Consider the following 24,423-nt stretch of genomic DNA (forward strand, 5'->3'; position numbering starts at 1 on the left):
GAACATGAAATAACGATATTAGGCCAGTTAAAGACTGAGAGCGCGAGGACAAAACGCACAGTTTTTTGCCCCTACACGGCTCTCATACAGGAAATACCGCTTAATTAATATTAATATCATCTACTCTTAAATTATTTATCATAAAAACCATTAGCTGAGTTTAAAAAGTTTATTCCTGACCTTGACCATGAGTCTGACTGACAAATAAATAAATAAATAAATAAATAAATAAATAAATTAGAAAAAACCTTTAGCCGAGGTCGACTTACTGACTTTTTCTGGGGCTTCAAATGTATCTCACAGGCCTCCTTAGCGGATGAGGAAGGCCATGAAATGAGGTTGAAATCTCAGGAAAAAGCTGGTATGTGGACCCTGAATTTTAAAAACGTTTTTTTTTTTTTCCTTTGGTATGTGTGTGTCAAAACAAAAGCTTGTAGTTTCCTCTTTATCAAGAGAGTCCCCATTTTGGGCCATACATGTATATATGCATGTACTACAAACAGCGTAGAATTGAAGAATGTGACTCGATGAAAAAGAAGCCATTGAGTTTCCTAACTGATATTTCTGGCAAGGTATTTTGTCTTATAACACATTTTTTTGATGTAAACAGTTACCTTAGCCATAGTTAAGATTAGCCCCTACCATTGTATTAAAAGACCTGTCATGCAGCACCTTGAGAAGGATTTTAGAAATACTGAGAGGTGATAAGTCCAAATTTCACCCTACAACCCCATCCAACAGACATTTTCCACTAGCCACTAGAAAAAAGGTCAAAATTTCAGTGTATTAAAAAAAATCCCCACAAAATTCCACAAATGTAATTAGCTTTTTGAAAAGAAATCTTGCATCAATTTAATCTCCACACATTATGTTCTACTAGTTTCTTTTGTTGTTTAAAAAGACGACCACATACAAACACATAAATCCTAGATTTGCAGACAAATTTTAACATCAGCCTTTGGTCACACCTGAACAATGAGAGTCCTGCCTGTGAGGTAGCCACTGCACATTCTAAACACATCGAGTCAGCGTTACTTTAGAAACAATGAAAGCTTTATTTACAATTTCAAAGTTCACTTAGCTAACAAATATATACTATGCACATATTTGCAAACAGTGTTTATTTTACAACAATCAGGTTACAGTAACAGTGGGTCAGATTGGATATACAGTATATTTACACCCATAAAAGAATTGTACAAGTCTTCAAGTGCACTTGACGTGCACTCACAGCACATTATTATAAATACTCATTAACATTTCAAAAGATGAACAGGGAAATCTCATCTGACTGGGTTAATTTAATAATCAAATCTTTTGTGCCAATTCAGTCATTCAGATCAACTTTACAATAAACCAAACAGCTTCAAGCTTCTTGAAGGTTTACATTAATCTACAGCAGAAGTCTTCGCTGTTTGGTCCACACATATAAAGCAATGCATAAGACCAAGTACTGCATAGTTACAGAGGGGAACCTAACTTCCTCCCACGTACAATCAATTCAAGAGGACAATCCGAGTGGGTTTGCAATAAAGCCTTACAGAAAGTGTTTCTAAGGTTACTAATCATGTCACCATTACAGTTACATATGCCTACAGACCAAACACACAAGTCATACAGCAGGGAGAGGTTGGTGTCAAAATGTTTTTGGTCTTTTTCTGCATTATTTAATTTACAGTTTCAACATACACCATAGCAACTTTTTAAAACATCGACGGTAGAAAAAAAAAAGACTAAGTACTCAGTTTAAGGTCACTTTAGCTCCCAACAGTCAGTGAAGGTTAACGAGCTCTGTCACACACGCCACAATGAGTTTGTGCACAGCCTGTTGGATCAAAGCAGCGCTGACAGAGAGGACCAAAGTAAGCCCTTAGATATAGTCCTACAGTACACGCTCAGCCTCGTCAGCTCTCTGCCTCACACAGTGCAGCCAATGAGCTGGAGCCACTGCGTGTTTGTGTGTGTGGAGTGTCCACAAACTAGTTCCCAAAACAGTTTATCAATAAAATGACTCAACTGTGTCAATATGCACAGACGCTGGGGTGACAGGGACAAGAAGCAGTTGACATTTTAGAGTGACTCATTGATTCTGTTAGCATTACAAACATTTCCTCAGGCTGAGGCACCGGAAAATCAGACAGATTAAAAAACGTCCTCAGCTACGCTTCGATACGGAAAGATTGTTAAGGCAGAAACTGAAGTATTGGCAAACCGGTAAGAGGAAAGAGCAGTCATTTAAGGATCATTTACAAAATGGTAGAATACAGCAGTTGAAGGAGACATTCAAAGAAAATAGGTCCAAAGGATGTTGAGACATCAACAAAATTTGTTATAAATCTACAACTCAACGTTAAAGAGGCACTTGACCTGAATGTTGAGGAAGACCTCTGTTGTCTAACTACGTCGCCAAGCTACATTCTGATGGCTGGTTTCAACTTGCTGACTGCTGTAAAACAACAACAACGCAAGTGGAGCATACAGTATAACCATGCTGCTACACGAATAAACGGGGTTTTTTTTTTTTTTTTTTTGGGCAAAGATTCAGCTAGCAAGTTTTACCAGGGTGACTAATAAAGAGACAAGACAACCACAGGGGCTCTTGGGTCATGTAAAGTAAACACACTGTAGGGTAAGTAAGGCTCAAATCCAGCATTTCAGTACTGTCCTATAACGCAGTTCCAAAAATATCAAGTCACAACGGCCTGTCTGTTGTGTCCCACTTGCATACTATATACTCAGTCTGTGTATGTCCGTGTATGTAGAGTGTTTACGCTAAAAAAGAAAAAAAAAAAAAAAAAATCAACTGACTTTTTCAAAAATGCCAGCACAAATGACTTGATTTCTGAGCATAGCGTTGATGGACGTCAACATATAAAAAACCAAAATAATGCTGAATGGGGAGCAAAAGCTTCAGCTCCAGCACAGTAAGGAAGTGTTAACACTAGTACACACTGTTTGCTTCAAAATATTAACGTATCGTACGAAAGTGGGACACAGCGATTGTGTTGACCAACTGGACAGTTGTGGCCACAAAAAGAGTCATTCAGAACAGTTTCAATTAATTATTAACACTACGTTTAAATATTAAACCCCCTCCCCTCCCACGTTTTGTTTGTTTCGATAGCATTCTTTAAACCTCCTACGTAATATATTGCAATGTTCACATTCACATTTCTGTTTGTGCTTTTTTACAATTTCATTAGATGTTACAATCTGCTCTCTATATGTTGACAAGATCGTTTGCACTTCAAAATGTTCCTTACTCCTCTGATCAAACATTTTCACACAATAAATAATATAATTATGGAGGCAAAATGTTTCATACAATATCTGATATCAGTGACGTTCCCATACGGCGCAGTCTGGCGGTATTTGATTGGTGACATGTTTCATGCGTGTTGCAGCTCTCCTCCAGCACGCTGGACTTGAAATTGAACAATGATTGTTAAGTTAAAGTGCTGACTCCCAGCTTTAAGGTTGTTTCAGGGTGTTCATATCCAAACTGGATAAACAGGAATGGATGTTTTTTTGTTTTTTTTTCTCAAAACAGTCTCCCAGTTTTAAGACAATGCAGCAGGGCAAAGATGACTGGTTGAGTGACTGGTTGAGTCCTCTGACCTCAGTTAAACTGAGCATGTGTTGTACTTGTTGAAGACCAGACTGCAGACAAAAAGTCCCAGAAACAAGCAAGAACTGAAGATGGCTGTGATGTTTGCCACTGTCTGTTAATCACACACGGCGGCAGATCACTGATCACCCTCAAACATCCATCCTCATTGTTTAATTTCAATGTGCTGGGTTACAAAGCCAACACAGTAACGTGTCACTGTCAAATCACTTATAGACTACAAAGTATATTCTTTTTCTGCTACTCTATTACAATTTTTGAATGCATATATATATATATCTATTTTAAGATTCAATACAAAATATAACAACCTACGTTTGTTCCAGGTGGATCTTATATTACAGTCCCGTGTGGAACAATCAACTTAGCAGCATCAATGGACTTTAAATGCTAACAAATGGCACAGTCCATCCTCAAAACATCTACTCATTCTCCTACTGGCATTTAAAAAAAGGGCCAGTCCAGGAGGAGAGAACTGAGACTCGATGGTGTTCAGGTTTAAGAAGGCTGGATTGCTCAAGAGGCGTTTTGTGTGTAGAACAAATTACAGAACCACTATAAATAGCTGACGCGAATTCAGCAAATTAATGTCACAGAAATAAGTAGGAGTTGTTTAGTTGAGAGGTAATGCTGGGACCGAAGGCATTTGAGGGCTGCTGTTGGCACATCAGCTGGTGGAAGACCGAGCAGCGGGAGGTTGGCTGGAGTTCGCTGGGGTGAGGAGAGACTGGGGTTGAGCTAGAGGTTGTAGTTTAAAATCTAAACACGAAAGCTGTCAGGAGAGGGTGTCTCTTTTGGCCCTCTTTTCATAGACTAGGGTCAGCACGTTTGCTGTGTCCTTCAGCAGAGCATCAAAAATGCTGTCTGCCAGCTGCATCTTGACAAGCAGCTCGTCCTCGTCATAGTTGACCCACTGGGCCTCCTCCTCATGGAGTTCCTGAACCTGAAAGACAAACAGGCTCAACTACTGTCATGGCTGAAGGTAAAATATCAAATAGTCAGTTCAGTCAGGTTAAGTTCTAATTCATATAACCTGATACAGTATTAATCGCTGTAACCCTAAATTTAAATGGGTCAAAATATGAACATATTAACATATCAACATCCACAGGAAATAAACAAACTGGTTCTGATACTATCCAGTCACACAGGACTTTGAAATTTACAATACAAATATAATTTACTTGTATTTATGTAAAAGTTATACAAGCAACAAGTGATAGTGATCTTGAACATGTGAGTTAGAAAGACCTACTGTATATCAGGTGTTCTGTCCTGGTGACAAATAAAATGTAATCTCTGACACAAAATTACTCATCATGAACAAAAACGCCTGAACATTTCATTTTGGGACCTACCAATATGTGATCGACTCTGTCCCGCTTCTTTCTGCCGAATTTGAGCATTTTCTGCCAGTCGGTCTTCTGGCTCTGATCTTTTGTCAGACCGTACAGTTTCAGTACTTCTGATGTGATGAATTCCTGGTACACAACATACAAGAAAACACACACACACACCATGTCAGCACGGGTGAAAAAGACATGGCACTGCATTTGAATTTATGCAACTGTATGTAAATGTTAAGAAGTTTATAACTGCACTGTATCAAATGTGCTGATAACCAAGGTGAACTGAAGCTACATGGTGACGTGTGTTAATACTTCCACTCACTTTGGACGAGTAGAGGATAAAGGACTGAAGGTCAAACTATATTTCAAAAACCTAGCTGTCTTTGAAGTCAAGCAATTAGAATTTTACAATATAGCAGGAAGAAGTAAACAGTAACGCTGTTCGGCTTGAGTTGGTACTTGTCAGACATAAATGCAGCTTCCCTCTCTGTTGGAGTGGTGGTTGTCCTGCAGCACTGTACCTGGATTTTGGTGATGTCTCCTGCTGTCTTTACTCTATGGAAGAAGGAGGACTTGACTCGACGTGGTTTGACCCACTGAGGCTGATCAGTGTCGGGCTCCTCAGCATAGATCTCCTGAAGTATCTCCCATGTCAGGTCATATACAGCCTAGAGGATGAGGAGGGTAATGAAACACTTAGATATGTTTTATTAAATACAACTGGTCTTAACCCTATGCTAGATGAATATAAATGAGTGGAATAACATGTCAAAATGTATTTACTGCTGAAAAACTCAAGTGTTTGCATTCAAAGCAGCGTATCTGAGTAACTGAGGCAATATCTGGAGCAAGAGCCTGAAGTCAAAGGCAACTGAAATAACTGTGTAGTCTGGAAATGCTAAGTTGCTAATGGTGATAATGGGAAGTTGCCTGGCATTTAACCTCAGTGAACTCACTCAGAGTAAGTGCTATCTTCAAGACTACACTGCATGTCCAGCTGTTGGCTTAGTACTACTGAAGTAGGACGGTTTTGAGCTTATTTTCACCAGCATGACTGGTTGGGTGGATGAAAAGTAGGTTTGTCTTCCTACTCTTCAATTTAAAAGATTGTGGTTTTGACATTTTTCACTGAGTAATCTGTATGTGTGTCTTTGTTATTCCGACTTCTTTTTGGATGTTTTGAAAGCTGTCCTTTTCACCTTTCTGTAGCTGCGGATGCTGATGGCCTCCGGGTCCTGGCTGCTGGCCTCTTTACCCAGATATTCTTGTGAAGGTTTGGGGTTTGGCAATTGTGCAAGAGTCAGTGTTCCCTCCTTCCCCAGACCACAGCTGTCCCAGATCTCCTGAGTGGCAGCATGGACCATCTTCTCCACCTCTGTGGCTGAGTGGGGCACCACCATGGCAGGCTGCTCAGGGAGTTTGGGGGGCAACGGTAGAGGTAGCTCAGGTCTAGGTGGAGTCTTCACCTGCTGTTCCCCACCAGGTGATGAGACCAGCCCCCCCAGGGCTGGCCCAGCTGAGGAGCCAGACCTCGCCAGTCCTCCTCCTCCTCCTCCTCCCAGCCTTGCCTCTTCCTCTTCCTCTCTCTGTTTCTGTTTGAGTCTCTGCTGTTCTCTGCGGGAGCTGAGGCCAAAGTCCTCATCAAACCAGTCCTGATCGTCACCTAGCTCATCTAGCAGTTCACGGCTCAGTTCCAGCTCTGCTAGTCGCTTGGCGAGCTCCTCTTGACCGCTGGCCCCCAACACTGGACTCTCCTGTTGTGACAGAGAAACAGGAAAGAGCAAATTTACTTCCAGTTTTGGATTAGAATCTTCCAGAAGTGTGAATATCTCACCGCACCATAACAGAACAAGTCCCATTATGAATCACAGGTTTACACTTTTGATCTAATCTTAAAAGAGTACCTTTTCTTTCTAGTGTTTCAGACAAGGTCTCAGCAAAGAGCACCAAATTCAACAAAGTCTGTCAATATAAAGTTGGACTTTGGCTGAACACACAGCAAAAACAAGGGTTCCTCAGGTCAAATCAACAAGCACTGTTTGTCAGTGACTTCATAATGGGATTACTGGTGTTTCCCCACAATGAATATTGCACAGTTCAATCATATACAGCACTATCACTTTGTTTTTTTCATTTTTACAAAAAACATGGAGACAAGATATTTCTATCTTGAAATTTTATCAAGAATTAGAAATATGCACTCACCGGGCGGTTACACAGCTCTGGTGATGACAGCTCCTCTTTTTCTGCAGGTAGGAAGAAAGGCAGACCATCTTTTTGTTCCACTGAAGAGAACCATTCTTCTTCTTCTTCAACATTTTCACCAAACAGGTGTCCGTTCATTTGGTTAGCAGCTTCTATTTTCTTCTCTTTAGCTTTTTTAATATCAGCTAACTGCTTCACAGCGTCTTTTACAAAGTTGTTGAGGAGCTTGTCTGCAAATGTGTCCAGTGAGTCCCTCTGTTCTCCTCTATCAACCCTGATATCTGTGGAAAGATCCTCAGGAGTCAACTTGTGTTGTGAGTCTACGTCTTCTTTCTCATCAAGGGTAGTGATCTCCTTTGGACTCTGCTTCCCCAGGCCAATCTTGTCCAAGTCAGAGATGAGTAGAGTGGTTGGTGCATCTTCAAATTCCAAAGTAATGTCCCTAGTGTTGCCATTAGAGATGGGATGCTTGGACTCATTGTAATGCTGTGAATTGAGGTGGGATCTGTCCTTGTGTTCAGATTCATCTGTAGTCTTTTTATCTCTGGACCCATAGACTTTATGAGATGTTTGTTCATTTTTATTCTTCAGATTTCCTTCTTGTTGGGGTTTATCCTCATCTGTTTTACGTTTATCCCCACCTTTATCTGACAGATCATCAAAGAAGGAGTCCTCATCCTCTGTGGTGTCTGCGTCCATCTCAAACTTGTCTGGCAGGTGTGTGATCTTGTCTGGAGGAGCGAAGATACCGTGGCTCTCATCACACTCAAAGTATACCACCCCATCGTAAGTCCCATTGTTGCTTCCCTCAGACTTATCTAACTCCACACCAGCCCAGAAGCCATTAGCAAAGCTGGTTGGACCTTTGAATCTCAGCGTTCCGGGCTGAACACCACCGACAAGAACCCGATCTCCAATGTTAAAACTTGACATTTCATCTCTGACAGGAGAGAGAGGGGTCTGCAAAGGAGAGATGGGTGGTGAGTGACTGGAATTAGCAATGTCCTTGCTGTCATGTTTGGAGCCTTCGGTTTTGTCATGAAGATCTAGCAGCTGTCCAGATTTGTGGCTTGCTCCACTCATCCCTGAATGGGGACTCAGTTCTTCAACTATTTCCTCCTCCACCTCCTCCTTGTCATACAGTGTGGCTCTGCTAGGGGAGTCCTTTCTTGGGTCCTTGATCTCTGTAGGGGAAACCGAGATGTGAGAGGCAGTCTTGGAACTATGATGTTCCTCCCTGGGTGAAGAATACACTGATGAATCAAAGTCATCATGATAGCCATCTGCTGTGGGAGAAGATGCCTCGACATCCTTTATGGGTGCCTCCTTCTTTGAAGAGAAGGCAACCGAGTCAGGGGAGAAAGAATGGTCACTGGATGAGGAGCTGTAACTTGGATGTGGTGAGGTTTTAAGGTCAATTGCAGCTGAATGTGACTTACTCGAGGCGATAATATTAGATTCTACAGCTTCCTCAGCTTCGGAGGTTTCCCTTGTCTTTATTTGTTTATCTGGTTCTGGACTAACAGATGGGGAATATTGATGTTCTTCATTCATGGAAGAGGAAATGTGTTTAGATGTAGACAGCTTTTCCTGGGAGTCCAGTCTGTCTCCCTTTTCTAGTTTGAGAAGAAATTCGGATTGTTGATCCTCAGATTTGAAGCTTGCTTCCACATCCAGCTCTTCCTGAATGTCAGATCTTTGATAAGACTCAATGTTCTCATCCCCAGACTCAATCATCTGTGCTTGGGCTTCCTTAGAGGAAGGTCTTAATAGGACATCTGTGGACAGGGTTCCTTGGTTCAGGCTCCTTGGTCCTGAGGTTGGACACTCTGGGCTGCCATACACTGGGGTTGGAGTGACTGTTGGTGGGTCTTCATCAGACAGTTCTTCAGGTACTGATGTGGATCTACTATGATCGGGCTGAGGAAGGGCTCCTGTCATAATAGCAGAGTTCACATTATTATTGAAACTTGTGTCAAAACTAAATACTGTACCTAATGTATGTATTTGTTATGATGAGTACATCACTCACTGTGATCTAATGAAGCATCAGTTTGCATCCTTTCACAGTCGGAGATTTTTCTGGATTCAGACCTGAGAAAGAGGGATTTGCTTTTAATTAAACAGCAATCCTTTCTACCTCTTATTACAGTATAAGATACTATATGCTTGTACCAGAGTGTCATGTTTACAGCTATCTTTGGTACCTGTGACTGGGTGGTTTAACAGTGGACTGCTCTGCGACTGAGGTGGAATCGTTGATCTGGGACTTTGCATCAGTTGTTGAGTCCGGCTCCTTGTTCAGTTCTGCCTTAGTTTTCTTGATGAAGTTATCATAGCTCTGAAAGTAAAATGGGAGAAAACAGTTAAGATATGAAGAAATTTGCATATATAGTACATGGATTAATGCACCAAGACACACATTTACCTCCAGCTGCTTCAGCAAGCTAGCCTCCTGCGCCTTCAGACGCTCTTTGTGCCTCTTCTTCTGCTCTTTCTTCAGCTGGTAGGCCATAAACTTTCGTTTTCTGAGTTCTTCCTTCAGGGCCTTGATACGGCTCTCTATATCACTCAGATCTGACATGGGTTCTGAAAGCAAATTTAGATTACAGTTAGAATGTGAAATCAGTGCCAGACCCCTGATTAGTAGGAAATAATCCCACTTTGTGCCCACTCAAACTCAAACCCAATTCTTTGGAGATTAGTGTACATTTTCTTTACCAAGAATGCATCCAGTTCATTTTTGTGCACGTTGCTTCGGATTGGTACTTAATGAACTGAAAGTATTACAAAGATTAAGGGTCTAAACTGTGGCCTGAATATGAATAAAACACATTCAGCTACAATACTAGGCCAGCAAACCTGTGTTTGCTTGTGTGATAACTAAGCGCAATGCAAACTGTGCTCTCCTTCTATCACACAGCTAAGCAGGTTAGGTATCAGGGAAGTGCTTGCATAATGTTTTCCTGGCAGCATTACATTATGCCTGACTACACGGTGCCAGTAATATAGCTGCATTATGTCCACTCTCTGTTTCGCCCCTTCTATCTTATCTGAGAACTATCAAGAACGATTATTTACTCCAAAAATGTTAAATATTCAGTGTATGTGTATTGAGTCATTGGCTAACTCACCAGTCTGCGTTGCCATGGGGGAATCAGGAGGCTGAGTGCAGGCCTGGTTGGCGGTCCGGGAGGAGGAGCGAAGCTGCATCTTGGTTTTGCTGCTACCATCTGAAGGAGAGGCAGCAGGGCTGTGGCTGCCTCTGAATGGAGACTGGAGAGACTAATCAGGATGAGGAGGAGGAGGAGGAGGGGAAGAAAAAGGAATATTACCCCAGGATATACCAACGCCCTCAGATGGACTAAGAGAGGTATGTATGGACTCAAACTGGACATGTACACTAAACTAACAAATGCGTAGTTACCCCCTTCCATGTTCCTCACACAATAAGACAAATAACTCTTTACTCTTAACAGAATTCTTTTGGACATCCAAACTTGTTCACGATAGAAAATTTCACTCTCTCACACATGTGAGGTCAGTTCTGGAGTAGCTATCACTTACACTCAAAATGAATTCAGCTACCATCAAAGATATGGGATGAAACCCTGAAATACAACAAGGAAAGACAACCACATTTATGCACACCTGTCTGCTAGGTGACTGGGAAGCAGAAGTAAAGTCTTGGGTGTAATTCGCAGGGCTGCTCTGGATGGACAGCAAAGGTGTTTCAGGGATCGATGCAGGTTGTACTGAAGATGGGCTTCCTGGTTGCTGGGACCCCAGTCCCTCTGTGTGTATACTGGACTCATGTGTCGCAGAGGAAGAGTCAGCTTCGCTCACATACTCTGAAAACATGTGAAACAGATATAACCATGAGGTCATCTTTATTTATCCAGATTGATTTTGACCTTACTCCCAAACCATAACATACTTTGACTCTAAGCTTGGCAAAAACCAGGTAGGCTGCGGTTGGTTTACCTTTCTCACTGTCAGTTCTGGGCTCTGAGCTTCGATGGTGACTGGGGCTGGGGCTGATGTCGGAGAGCTCTTTTTTCTGACTCTCTGCCATGTCCTTGTCCCGAGGTGTTTGTCTGTCCCATACAGCCAGGGCCTCCTTTTCCATCCTACGGACCTCTGCCTCCTCCTGGTCCAGCCGCTGTTTCCATTGCAGCAGCTCCTCGGCATGATGACGCCTCTGCATCAGCTGCTGCTCCCGCTTTGTCAGGAACCTGGGGAAGCAGGTGGTAAGAATGAAGGGAGAGGAGAATGGAGAGATGAGGAAGGAGTGGAAGAAGAGACAGAAAATGGAGATTGTAGATGATAGTGAGAAGAAAGGTGAAGAAATGGGAAGAGACAGGAATACAGTAAAGTATGAGGGAGGGAAGAGAAGTAGGACAAAGACATTTACCATCAGGAATATTAAAAATGACATCGCAGAAGCAAGCAGACCCAAACCACCTGGACATCCAGTTATCACTGCAAACTCACCTCAAACCTCTGTCCAACACTCAGAAGCCCACACACACACACACACACACACACACACACACACACACAATACATGCTTTACTTATTTCTTTCCCTGAAATAATCATTCAAATAAAGAAGTGTACTAGCACCCATCGCATAAGCAAGCATAAAGTGATGAAATGTCAGTCAGGAGAAGACAGGAGTAGGAAAATAACAGTGAGGATGTCAAATTCATGCATCAGACTGAAACCCAGGGGTTCAACGCTGATTGGGTACAGTCACACAGAACTCAAACACCTGTACTCTCCTGACCAATGAGGATAACAAGGCTTAAACACAAGGGTTTCTGTTGCCTTGCAAAACCAGCAGAATTTGCAATTCTAAAATCCAACTTCTCTAAAACATACATCTGCACATGCAGATATCAGGTATAGGCTAAGCTGTTGTGTAATGTGGTCTCCCACAGCTATGGGTGCCATTACAGTGTGGTATTATTTAGCCTTGATCTAATTTAGAGGCCTTTCTCTTGACCTAATGTATACTGATGACAAGCCAGATACTGAGAAACCAGACTGGGGGGTTCTTTTAGTCCCTCCCAAACTCTATTATAGCAAATGGCCATCTGTACTTATTAGCCCATCCAATGCAACAGTTACCTAATGAAGAGAGCTAGTTAAGATTTACTGGGCTCATTAAAGAGAAAGACCACTCTGTCTCTGGTCTCTGCAAAAGTCCTTTACCTCCATGTCATAGTGTGGTCTAATCTCAAACATTTTGTATCAATGACTGGGCTGGATCTGACCAGGCTGCAGCCACAATACTGAAGAGAATTGTGTTCAAGAAAGAAAGAGGGGAAGACTCCCACATTCAATACCACAGAAATCCCAGCGTTGAGTGTGAGATTCCCATTCAACAAGGAAAGCTCCTATTAAAATAAACATAACCTTTGACCTTCACAAAATTGAATTCATCCTATTTTTTTTGGTTTAAAATTACTCTGCAATCAGTGTTCTTCAAAGTCGAGATGAAGCCAGAAACCCCTTTTAGATCACATCCCGGGTCATATTGCGTACCTATTAAACAATAAATCATATATTATTTATTCTCTTCAAGGAATGTGGTATCTGTGACAACTCCAGATTATGTGCAGGGCATTTTACAGTGGACTGCTTCAGCAGCTACAAGGAGTTTACATGATGGGATTTGTCACTCTCTCTCCCGGACAGATGCTGCCATCCATGCTTGTTATGACATGCCCACTTTTCAACATTCAAATCAAATTTCTACCAATGATATATAACACCTGCCAATCCTGTTTCGCTCAGAAATACCTCACAATTTGGAAGCTAGATACTCTCAAAATGTTGTTTCATCTGGACTTAAACACACACACAAATGGCAATAAATTCAGCACCTGACTGACGACACAAATACTGAAAACTGGTATAAAAACTAACTTAAGTTCAAAGTGAATTTGTCAAAAGGTTATCTTATTTCAGCAAGGCAACTTTCCTTGGCCACTCTTCAAGCTTTCACTCAAATGTCTCCCGCACAAATTCCATCCTGGAAATTACAACAAAAAACCCAACACATCAGTCATCATTCACTGTCCCGCCCCTACAAGGTCCCAGTGCCAGTGGATGAACACAAGCATGTTCCATGGGGTGGGGTGGGGTAAGGCAGGGCAGGGCTAGGTGAAGGTGCTGGGGAAGAGGTACGGAGCACTGTACAGTACCTGACCAACTGGTTGTAGATAAAGAGCTGGAATTTAGGGTGGAGGTTGGGAAGACAGACACTGAGGGAGGCCCAGTGGTGGGCCGTGAACACAGAGAAGAAGTAGTGGACAGGAGAACAGTGTCTACAACACACAAGCACGCAACAGACAAAGTCAAAAGAGTCACACAACATGGGTATGGAGACAAACAAACAAACAAACACACACACACACACATTTCCACATGCACACAAAATGAAAGAAGAAAACACAGAGGGAACGACAAGTACAGAGAAAGGGAGAGAAAAGAGCGATATGAGAAAATGTGGTTTTACTGCACCCAAAGTGTCAGTCAGTCTGTCAGGTTTATGTTACAAAATGGTTAATTTAAAGAAAGGATATATATTTTTGGGAGAATAAGAACATTAGCGTATGTGTGTAGGGGGAGGGGGATAATTTCTTGAACACATTACAGTGCCAGGAACAGTTACAACCTTAGATGAAGTGAACTTTGTTAGTGTTATGTTGAGCTGAATATTTAGGATACGTTTGCTTTGGCTATGATCAACAGCAGGACAGCGATAACAGGGAAGAGATATTTGATTGTTTATTAAAAAGGATCATGGCAAGAAAGCCAGTAAATGCATTATCAGACATAAATATCTAAACAATTTTATGCTGTTGTTAGATCCTCTTAATCATTTTATTTTGCAATGATCTAACCTTATTTTATGGAGATTTTGAAGACCAGAATGTGTTAAAATATTAGCATAAACTGAAACAAATATAGACCTAAAACTTGTTGAGGTGTTACCATGGAAGATTGGCCTGTGATTTATAGCCAAGTTATAAATCCTAAACCCCAGAACAATTCAGCCACTTATTGGAGCTACCCGGTCATGAGAGGCTCTCAAATCACCTGACCAAAGCTGGAAGCCAAGCCTGAAACCCTAGAGGGCCGACAGGACCTCCAAGCACATGGAGTTACTTGTCAACACAAGTGGACAAAGCGGGTGTAATAAAAATGATGCAATGCACAAGCTATGTTCGTCTTCACTGGAAAATAATTATGCCTCTGTAACTGAAATCATAGTATTACGATTATATATCCTTACGATAATTTAAGACTAATGTATATTGTCTGATGCTTTCTTGACGTACTGTTATACGTTGCTTAATCTGAAGTTAAGGGGATACTCCAGCAGAGAATGTGGATTGTTGTCTAGTTAAGAGGGAGAACATGGAGCATGCTTATCTTCACATCCACACATTCACATATCCACAGCAAACAAAAGATGGCAAGTGCTGCTTAATTTTAATTAGGTTAGCTGCTAGTTAAAGTAAGACCCTATTATAAGACCCTACTTGATTCTTATTACTTGTCGTAGTAGAATGACCCCCCCCCAAAAAAAGTCTCACAAATAGCACAGTTTACTACTACTCAGCTGTAAAACATATATGAACTACTTTACCAATTTCTCTACTAAGTATAAACTGTGCATGTGTGATGCAAGAAAATAGTAACAACCGACTGAAGTCTGTATCAACACATATTGAGAGTTAAAGGACGCAAAAGAAGCAAACCTCAAAGGAAAAGGCAGCAGGACATACCTACACTAAGCACTGTTAAAAACTCTGATAAGACAGCAGGAATTGTCAGTAAGCAGAGAGAATCCAGTTTAAGTATGAAAAATGAAATAAAGTCTTTACTTCTCGTCCATGTGAGAACGCATCTTCTTCAGCTTCTGCATGATGCTACTGGTCTCACTTCCAGAGATGGAGAGCGAGGGAGAAGGGCTGCGGACATCTTCAGCATGTCTCATGTTGGGGAAGGCTGCCTCAGACACAGGGGTTTCTGAGACAGGGGTCTCCTGGAGGATGGATGGATGGACATGCAGACAGGTCACACATTAGTCAAGACATTAAAAAGGAAGAGCTTAAGATGAACATAGCAGCATGTTCTATCATTGAATGTATGTTTTCTTTCTTGATTCCAGTAACATAATACTTCTCTGGAACAAAAAATACAGCAATGAACCCCCTTAAATCTATCTGGTCCTCCGTACACGTTGTGAAGGTGATTAGAGGCTGTTGTACTACTCACAGGTGGTGCTTCACCCCCAGCACACTTGAGACGCTCCTTCAGCCTGAGTGTAGAGTTTCTCATCCGCTCAATCTCCTCCTGTTGCTTCATCAACAGCTGCCTTTCCTTCCTGGCTGCTTTGTTGGCCTCCTGAAGTCGCTTGATCTCAGCCTGGGAACACGAGAATAGTGGGAGAGAAAGATGGTTCGTCAGTAATGGTTAAAATCACAGTACGTCCCAAAGCTCAACTGTCATTTTAATGTCATTATGTTTCCACGTACCTGCTCCTGCTGTAGTTTCATCAGAAGTCCCCTCTGTTTCTTCCTGATGGGTGGCATCTTATCATCCTCTCCCTTGTCCCTTAGCCTCTTTTTCTGGTGCTCTAGCCAAGCCAGCTCAGTTCTGGTCTTCTCTTTGAGGGCTTTCTGGCGAAGTCGAAGCAGAGAGCTCTGGTGCTGCAGTCTAACCTCCTCGTCCTTCATGTACTGCCGCACCATGTCCATGGTGAACTGGGAAAAGCTGTCTTGTCCACCAGAAAAGGCCATGTTTGCATCCTGAGACTGCAGGAGAGCAAAGGTGAAAAGGCTGTGGTTAGACTGGGTTGAGGTAATGAGAAGTAATTATGTACGAGAGGACGAAAGGGGGGCACAAACCACATGCTCATTTAAACAGTCACACTTTTCTGGGGACAAATTGTACTGGCAGTAGTTAAACTCATATTCCAAAGTCACCTTTAAGATATTGTGTGCCCCTGAAACCAATGTCGTGTTGCGACTGGCTCCATCATCCTCTGATTCCTCCTGGTGGCGAGACTTCTTCTCCTTAGTTCCACGGCGGTGCGCCTCAGATGGCAGCAGAGAGCGAAAGGAGCGCTCTTCTATTTCATCCTCAGTCATGGACTCATCAAACTTGAGAGAGTACTCTGTTGCCACTGATGTACTGTCTCCTGGAGGGTGGAAAATAAGACAAGCTCACTGTACACTGTAACTTTTCAATTGCAATTTTTACGTGCCTGTTTGAGCAAAAAAAAAGGCAGAAAAGTTTTCACTTTTTCTCCAACAGTAGTACACCAGTGAGTACTGAAGTGTGAATATGTAAAAAGTTGTGTTATAATGTTGGCTTTTAAATAAGAGCTGTGATTGCCATCCAGTACCTTTCTCTTCCACTATGGAGGGGATGCTGTCACTGCGAAGGGAGTCATTGGCTGCTGTAAAAACTTCCTCCTCTATGGAGCTGCTGCCTGCTTCCCTCTCTGTCTTCTCTTCAGCTCCTCCTTTCCTCCATTTCCCCTCCACTGCATCTTTTTCCATCTGATCTCTGTGGTCTGAGGAGACATGCGAGGGGCTGTGGTGGTTGATGGAGTCTGCTCCACTGAGGAAAAGGGCAAAAGACAGATATAGTGTCTCTTTCGATTTCTCTTCACCAAATCGAACAGAAAACGGTGACACTAGTGCTACATGAGAGGCCTGATTGGTACCTGAGGTTGGGTCTTCTGAAGGATAGAGAGTCAGAGTGACTAAGGCTGTTCAGTGAAGACAGGGGTTCTTCTGACCTGATCCTTCTGCTTGACACCTCACTCTGGAAGCTGTGCAGAAGAGATTTAAACACAAAATGAGTGACTGCTGATAAACTGTCACCTACAAAGAGCCCTTCTGTCATCAGGCGAATTCATGAACTTCACTCACAACACAAGTGTGGTTTAGAGATGTTAAAATCTGCTCACAATACATTACAGCATGCAGCTGTTTGAAGTTTACCTGTCAGAATCAATTTTGTCCTGTCGCTGCGTTGAAGAGGGGCTCTGCTGTTCTTCTCGCTCATTCAACATGGAGGAATCAGTAGCAACAGCAGGGACAACCAAAGCTCCCGCTACCTGCGACCGCGCCAGTTCTGTCATCTGACAGACAAGGATACACCATACAGCTCAAATAGTTGATTTTTAGTATGCTTTCCTCCTCAGTCCTGTTATGTTTTTACTGAAATTCAACAATCAATCAGGGTTTGTTACAAAAAGAAGCAGGCTGCTTTCCAGGTATAGGAAGGCAGTGATTACTAACCTCCTTGATGTGTCGGGCAGTGTCAGCTGTGTACCGTGCTGCCTCAGCCTGTTGACTCATCATCTTCATAGTTGCCTCCTGGAGACCCTCCAAAGTCTCTTTTTGATTTCCTGCCAAGCTTTCCTGCAGTTCTATATGAGCCTGGACAAAATAAAGCATGGACATCACACACACAGAAAAATAAAAGTACTCGTACCTTAGAATTCAAAAGGTGAGGAAGCAAACATTGAATCTGCCATTTACAAATGCACATACTGTACGCGTTGCTGGTGAGAATAAACAAAATGATGAACTGTGTTTGTGTGCAGTTGTACCCTGGCCATTCTCTGCCTGTTTTCCTCCAGCTGTAGCTGTGTCTCCAGGGCTTCCCTTTCAGCCTTGATCTTCAGCTCATAGAGCTCACGCTCATGGCGTTGCTGCTTGGCCTGCAGGGTCAAAATCGAGAGAGCAGGTCAACACAGTGTATCAATACAGACATTAGTGAAGAAGTAAGACACTGACATTTATGGAGGCCAAAAAAGCTCCATAAAGTATTTATCATGTAGATGTTATGCAGCATCAATTATTCATTGAAATTCTGGATAAATGCAATTATTGGGAAATACTTAACAACACATAATACACATTTACATGGTACATTATGTCAAGTACAGATTTTGTACCTTATACCACATTTATCTATAAAAACACATCTTAGAGTATGTGTGTCTACATCCAATCGTCAAAACAATCTATATACAGTATGTCACATCAAGAATAGTGTGATTTAATTTCAACTGTTTAACTGTTTTATTAATATAGCTTCTGATATGCGTATGTACAAATGTGTAGTCTTCATCTACACTTTTTTTTTACTCTTCAGCAACAAACTCCGTCTTCACCTTGAGCATCTGGGCTAATGACGCGCTCTCCTGCTGAGCTACGGACACACCCATCAGCCTCTCCATGTCCCCCAGCTGTCGAACAGACTCCTCAATGGACTCCAGGTACTGAAGCTCTGCTGCCATACGCTGCTGCAAGACAGCAGGTGAATATTGTAGTTCACCTGTGGGAAGGGAAGGGCAGATGAGAGAGATTTATAAACTGGAATGCTAGTGGAGTATAGCAAACATCACTGAACATGTCATCCATTTTTCTTCTGAGTTCTGCTACACATAAGATCTGTTGTTTATTGTATTAATACAAGTTGTATTTACCTGTGGTCTTGGTCTCCTCTCTACCACTGCAAGCTGTGGTGCCTGCATTTACATTACTTGCCCCCAGAGAACCACTTCTCATAGGCTCACTTGGAGAATCTACTCCTGGAGGAGAACCAGAGTCTGGAGAGCCAAAAGGAGAAGCCTGTTTGGGCCTAGCTGCTGAAGACTTTTTACTGTCAAGTCCCAACCTGGAAATGAATTTAGAAAAAGAAAAAAAGAGTTGATGACCTTTGCTGCATAGGTGTCACTTTTCAAGATATTTGTAAGCCCTACATTAAGACATTTAACACCGCACATTAGGGGTGTCCAAAATTTTCTATCATAGTCTTGTAATTGTTATGTATATTCAATTTAAAATGGTTAAAATAACCATACCATCCTTCACCACAATTTGATTCTGGGACTCTTCTGAAACATACTGTGGCACTTCTAGTGGAATCACAAACATTGTCTAGAATGGCAGCAATCAGCTCTGGCAGCCGCATAGCGGCCAGAACCCAATGCAAACCCTAGACCTGACTGAGGCAGCATAGCCCTGCTGTGAGAGGCCAGCACTATGAATGGCTATATTGTACTGCTCAGAGACGATTACAGGTCAAGGGTGATGCCTAAAGAGATCAGGATACACTCCGCTTTCCCATTAAGGATAGTAGACAGTGGCACCTTTTTTCTCCAAGGTTGACAGACTAAATTAATATAGCATGATACAGCATTATCATGATCTCCATGCTTTAACAGCAAGCTGTCACACGAACAGACTCAGATGTGACTGCAGTCTGCTAAAGCTAATAGAACTCATTGAGATCTACATGCGCTGTCCATAAAGAAACAATTTTTGAGACTGTTTCTGTCCCAGTAATATGCCTTGTAAATGGTACAAAGAAGGACACAATCCTGTCTGAATGTTTTGCTTTTATTGTGTAAGACACACAGGCTTCATGGAGTGGCAGGGATCTGCTAACCGGGCTTGAGAGCACCATTTGATGGCTCAAATGTCACGACTGGGCACTGAGATTAAAAGAAAAAGAACTCGCTCCTTTCCTTTGGCAGTAGGCCCAAGCTGTGGTGAAGCTGGCTGACCCAACCAACCACCCTGCGGGCCCCCAAAACAAAACAACCAGTGTGTTCTGTCTTGGGCCGCACTGCAGCCTCCTCCTATTGCTGGGCACTACACAGCTGCTTAGACCCTCAGGCCTTCAACAGAACAGGAAGCCACAAGACTGTTTAGACTGGCAACCTCAACTAGGGCTCTCTCAGCATTGTTCAGCAATTAGTCATGCCCAGATAAATTAACCTTTGGATAATTGCAGCATATACCAAGCAGAGGTTTCAGAGTGATTGGAACAGTAACAACTGAGATGACCCAGTGCTGAAAAGATCCCATTCATTCCTGAGTGCACATAGATAGTTAAATTCCATTTTAGTTTAGTTTGGAAATGTGGTTGCTAGTGCTATTCTCTATGCTGTTGCGGGCTGGGGCAGCAGGCTGAGGATGGCGGACGCCAACAGACTCAACAAACTGATCCGCAAGGCCAGTGACATTGTGGGTATGGAGTGTGAGTCTCTGACGGTGGTGTCAGAGAGAAGGATGCTGACTAAGCTACGGACTATCTTGGACAACGTCTCACACCCACTTCATGATGTGCTGGTCAGGCACAAGAGTTCTTTCAGTGAGAGACTCATCCCACCAAAATGCAAGACTGAACACCACAGGAAATCATTCCTGCCTGTAGCCATAAAACTGTAGAACATCTGTGTGTGTGTGTGTGTGTGTGTGTGTGTGTGTGTGTATATATATATATATATATATCCCTTGACTAAACCATAGCCCCCCCCCCAATGTAGTCTGCTGAAGATCATTACCTTTGGTGAGAAATTTCCCCTGAAGCGTCATTAGACTGGACACTCTTGGCCTGGCTATGAGCAGAGCTTTTGTCTGAGCCTCTCTTCCTGGAGTTAGAGGATAATGCCTCTGAGGGAGGTGAGCAGGAGCTCCTCTGCTCTTCCACCAGAGTGCCATCACTCTGGTCTGATGCTGTGCCTACAGAGGAATGGAGTAGTTATACTGTGCAACAGAGGGATTTGCAATTGCAACAACACAGCATCTGACCATGGAGACCGTTTTCCTTCTTTTGAAAATTCCGTCATAACAGGAAATTATGCAAAACTATTAATTCTCACCTCTTTTTCTTGCAGAGTGCTTGGAGAAGGGTGAGGAGCCAGATGGTGAACCAGAGGAACGATGCGGTGAGTGAACAGATGAGTGAAAGGATGAGTGGTGTGAATTGATGCCTCCGATACTTTTCTCATAAGGAGACCTCCTCATCAGCTCCTCAAAATGACTGTTCGCACTAACAGAGAGGAGAGAAAGATGTATCATCAAATCCCAGTTAAATTAAATTCAGAATCTGTCACATAACACTAAAAATTAACAAGTAGAAAACATTACATCTACCAAATATGGATAAACAGCAGGGTTAATCTGTCTGAAAGAACTCGAGAAAAGCAGGGGATTGCTGTCTGACAGGGATGCATGAGCTTTCTATTTGTGTGAAATGGGTGCCATCCAGTGGTCACTTTAAAAACTACCGTGCATTTTTAAAATTTTTTTATCTTACCTGTGTGAATTGGAGCCTCTCTTTAACTGGCCACTGGCTCCGCTGCTATGGGATGACACAAAGTCATCTTCATACACTGCTGCGTCCATGGGGCCATTTCCAGAGTGCAAAGAATGGGCAGAGGGAGAGTTCCTCTCACTCGCTATAGGCCAAGGTGGAGATAGAACACACAAAGGAGAAATAGTTATGATGTTGCTTTTCGACTGACTGCACATTATATGCGTTGGTAGCATTCTGTGTAACTCTTATGTTACATTTCATTTGACATTTAACCATAGATAGTAAGTAGCTACAACACTCTCACCATCTTTCCACACAACTCACCTCGAACATGGCCATGAAGGTTCTTAGTGAAAATGTTGATAACGCTTAGAGGGCTTCCTTTGTTCAGCTCCTCCCAGGCTGCTTTGCTGCCGTCATGCTGTGCAAAGGGTGAGCTGAGGGCCGAGCACCTTGCTGCCTCCCTCTGGAACTCTGACAACCGTTGGTTATCCCTTCCTTGACCTGCACAGTAGTCCACTGCCTCCAGGCGGTCTGCTGGTCTTGGCACATGATTGCTGGAGGGGTGAGGAGGGCTGGTCTCATCCTCAGAAAAACTCTCCTCACTCAGAAGAGGACCCTCACTGATGGAACCAGCACTTGAGTCGTGGAGATCGGTCCGATTCTTATCCTCTATCAATCCATATCCTCTCCTTTGTGCCACTTTATCCATTCTCTCTACCTTTTCCAAGCCATTGACTAGCTTCCTCCTTTCATGTGTGTAACTGTTGAGAATGGGTCCTGTTACATCCGCAGAGGTTGTTTGTGGATTGGTCAAATTGGTGTGCGTACCCTTTGTTTCTTTCTGTCTCCTGAGGGCATGTAGATTGCCTGCTCCTGGAAGAGCTGTGCCATTGTATGAACTATGACCTGCGCTAGTCAAAATCCTCTGGATCCTCAACGGCACATCATTATTTTCTGTGGCAGCCATTTCTGCCCAGTATCCATCATCAAGGTTAGCTTGAGAGGGACCAGGAGCCAAAATAGTATCCACATCCAGTGAGGTTGCTGTACCGTAGTTGATCCCCTCCCCAGCAAGCTTCCGTGCCTCACTCTCTATGCGGTTGGAGAGGGATGCAGCTGTGGCCTTGAGGGCCTCAATGCGGGACATCTTGGACCGCGATCTGTTGGAAGGTGCTGTGGCTGGCCGCAGGGTGTGCTGGACATCACCAGCTGCCACTGCAGTCTCCAGCCTGAGAAGCTGAGAGAGGAGATGCTCACCAATAGGGGCACTGCTGCTGGGACCAGTCATAGGTCGAACAGCTGGGCTCAGATGGTCAGGCGGAAGCAAAGGAGCAACTCCAACATCCAGATCATTCCTGCAATTGGGGGGGATTAACAAAAAATATAAGAGCATGCTTAAAACAATAATCAAAGTAAACATATGTAAGTGTATTCATAATGCATGCTACTATAGAAAGAAAACAAGGGAACTGTCATTGTGAGTATCCACATTGTCCCGGGATGAGCCATTTACAGCCATTTTGGGTATTCAGAGTACTGTAAAAATATTTCTATGACAGCCTGATACATAACTGTTATTGGTCTAGAACATAATGAACAGGATAGACATATATTGTAACTGGACGGAAAACTAAAAAAATAATCAGTATAAAAGCAATCACTCAAAGTAAATAGAAAGATCATTATGATTATCTGTTTCACCAGTAACATCAAAATACACCTGCATCTTTATTTCTAGTCAATTATCTGAGATGTTCTTTCCTGCATCTAAAATAGGATCAGTGACCATAAAAGTGTTTGTATTTAATCCTGTTCGAAAATGCACAACAATAACGCTTCTGGGGCACTTGCAAGGCGTGTTCATGAAAACCGACCATTTGGGCACAAACAGTTTCTCTGTTTGGAACAGTCAGGTGATTCCCAAGAATTGCCCAAACATTATTTCCAGGAAATACCAGACTATGTGTACTGTACTGAGAGTTGTTTGTTGTTTGTCTGGGTCAATAAATCTCAGTGTAGTTTTGTTATTCCAGGAGTTAATGCGTGCGTACCGGGATAATGGAGGAGGTGCCTGATCATTCAAAGACCTATCACTGCTCGAAGGGCTCTGTGGGGCCTCTAGTCTTTTGTTCTCTTTGTCCGACTCCCCTGAAGGCTGGTACATCGGTCTCTGTGGCAGAATGTTAAGACACACATCAAAAAAAAAAAAAAATCATAATTTCTTTCTTACATGTGTCAATTTCATTCATTCATTTCACTTAGTTACTCATTCTACCCATTAATGCTTTCATATATAAATAAGGTGGCATATGTACAATACCATTTGACTAGAAGGAGCAGCAGGTTGCGTCTGTGTGGCCTCCTTGCCCAGCTGGGCCTCCTCAAGCAGAAGTTTATTGTAGGTCTCCTGTAGTCTCTTTTGTACAGGGGCCACAGGTGCCTCGCTAGGAAAGGCCACTGTTTTAGCCACTTCTCTTTGCTTCCTGTAGAGCTCCTGCAATCTCTGGTTTCTCCTCTCTGCCTCCTCCCTCAGCGCCCTCTTCTCTTCTGCTTGACGCCTCTTTCTCTCCTCTTGTTGCCTGGAAATGTACTGGCGAACACTATCAGCATCATAGTGTCGCTTTTTGTGCCTTGTGTCAGTTGTGTTGGCAGTCTCTGGTTGGTGTGTAGTAGGGCTGGCGCTGCGACAGCCTCTTGAAGAGCTACCTGTTGCCAAAGAAGTTCCCCAAACAGAGACGGGAGTCCTTGTTCGTGACCCTGATCCCCCTCTCCCCCTCCTACCACTGCTTCCACCCCGGGACCTTTGACGGGCCCTCTCCTCCTTCTCAGCTGCTTTGCACTCCAGCTGAAGGTCATCGAGTATCCCCTGGATGTCTGCTGACAACCGGTCCGCACTTACACCCACTGGGACCTTGTCCCGATCTGCAGATGAAGGGGTAGATGTGGTTGTGGACTGGCTTTTGGACTGCCCCCGAAATCCACTACGAGGCCTTTCTGTGCTGTTGGGACGAGACTGTGGTTTTGATTCGGAGCGTGGGTCTGAACTGGAACGGTGACGGGAAGCTGGTGGACATTTAAAGAGAGGTAAAAT

At 43.0% G+C, this 24,423-nt stretch overlaps 1 protein-coding gene across 3 annotated transcripts in view; it reads right to left on the bottom strand.

Moving 5' to 3' along the window:
* Nucleotides 1-1,031: 1,031 nt before the first annotated feature.
* Nucleotides 1,032-24,423, bottom strand: part of cep350 (centrosomal protein 350) — a 33,547-nt gene continuing 10,155 nt past the window's right edge. For 2 of the 3 annotated variants that reach the window (XM_076725962.1, XM_076725963.1), the window contains exons 10-38: nucleotides 23,653-24,395; nucleotides 23,384-23,502; nucleotides 21,654-22,687; nucleotides 21,330-21,471; nucleotides 20,893-21,062; nucleotides 20,575-20,752; nucleotides 18,709-18,899; nucleotides 18,394-18,557; nucleotides 17,827-17,937; nucleotides 17,513-17,653; nucleotides 17,213-17,352; nucleotides 16,933-17,040; nucleotides 16,609-16,826; nucleotides 16,187-16,401; nucleotides 15,737-16,015; nucleotides 15,477-15,626; nucleotides 15,083-15,243; nucleotides 13,394-13,516; nucleotides 11,167-11,417; nucleotides 10,834-11,033; nucleotides 10,317-10,467; nucleotides 9,611-9,771; nucleotides 9,390-9,523; nucleotides 9,215-9,276; nucleotides 7,183-9,116; nucleotides 6,177-6,731; nucleotides 5,499-5,645; nucleotides 4,987-5,109; nucleotides 1,032-4,571 (exon numbers count right to left, since the gene is read on the bottom strand). In XM_076725962.1, coding sequence (XP_076582077.1) covers nucleotides 4,404-4,571; nucleotides 4,987-5,109; nucleotides 5,499-5,645; nucleotides 6,177-6,731; nucleotides 7,183-9,116; nucleotides 9,215-9,276; nucleotides 9,390-9,523; nucleotides 9,611-9,771; nucleotides 10,317-10,467; nucleotides 10,834-11,033; nucleotides 11,167-11,417; nucleotides 13,394-13,516; nucleotides 15,083-15,243; nucleotides 15,477-15,626; nucleotides 15,737-16,015; nucleotides 16,187-16,401; nucleotides 16,609-16,826; nucleotides 16,933-17,040; nucleotides 17,213-17,352; nucleotides 17,513-17,653; nucleotides 17,827-17,937; nucleotides 18,394-18,557; nucleotides 18,709-18,899; nucleotides 20,575-20,752; nucleotides 20,893-21,062; nucleotides 21,330-21,471; nucleotides 21,654-22,687; nucleotides 23,384-23,502; nucleotides 23,653-24,395 — 8,273 coding nt within the window. In that variant the 3' untranslated portion in view covers nucleotides 1,032-4,403. The remainder of the gene's footprint in view (nucleotides 4,572-4,986; nucleotides 5,110-5,498; nucleotides 5,646-6,176; nucleotides 6,732-7,182; nucleotides 9,117-9,214; nucleotides 9,277-9,389; nucleotides 9,524-9,610; nucleotides 9,772-10,316; nucleotides 10,468-10,833; nucleotides 11,034-11,166; nucleotides 11,418-13,393; nucleotides 13,517-15,082; nucleotides 15,244-15,476; nucleotides 15,627-15,736; nucleotides 16,016-16,186; nucleotides 16,402-16,608; nucleotides 16,827-16,932; nucleotides 17,041-17,212; nucleotides 17,353-17,512; nucleotides 17,654-17,826; nucleotides 17,938-18,393; nucleotides 18,558-18,708; nucleotides 18,900-20,574; nucleotides 20,753-20,892; nucleotides 21,063-21,329; nucleotides 21,472-21,653; nucleotides 22,688-23,383; nucleotides 23,503-23,652; nucleotides 24,396-24,423) is intronic. The other variant, XM_076725964.1, reaches the window with a different exon arrangement.

This window comes from Chaetodon auriga, chromosome 3 (genome assembly GCF_051107435.1).
Source record: "Chaetodon auriga isolate fChaAug3 chromosome 3, fChaAug3.hap1, whole genome shotgun sequence".
Classification (NCBI taxonomy): Eukaryota; Metazoa; Chordata; class Actinopteri; order Chaetodontiformes; family Chaetodontidae; genus Chaetodon; species Chaetodon auriga.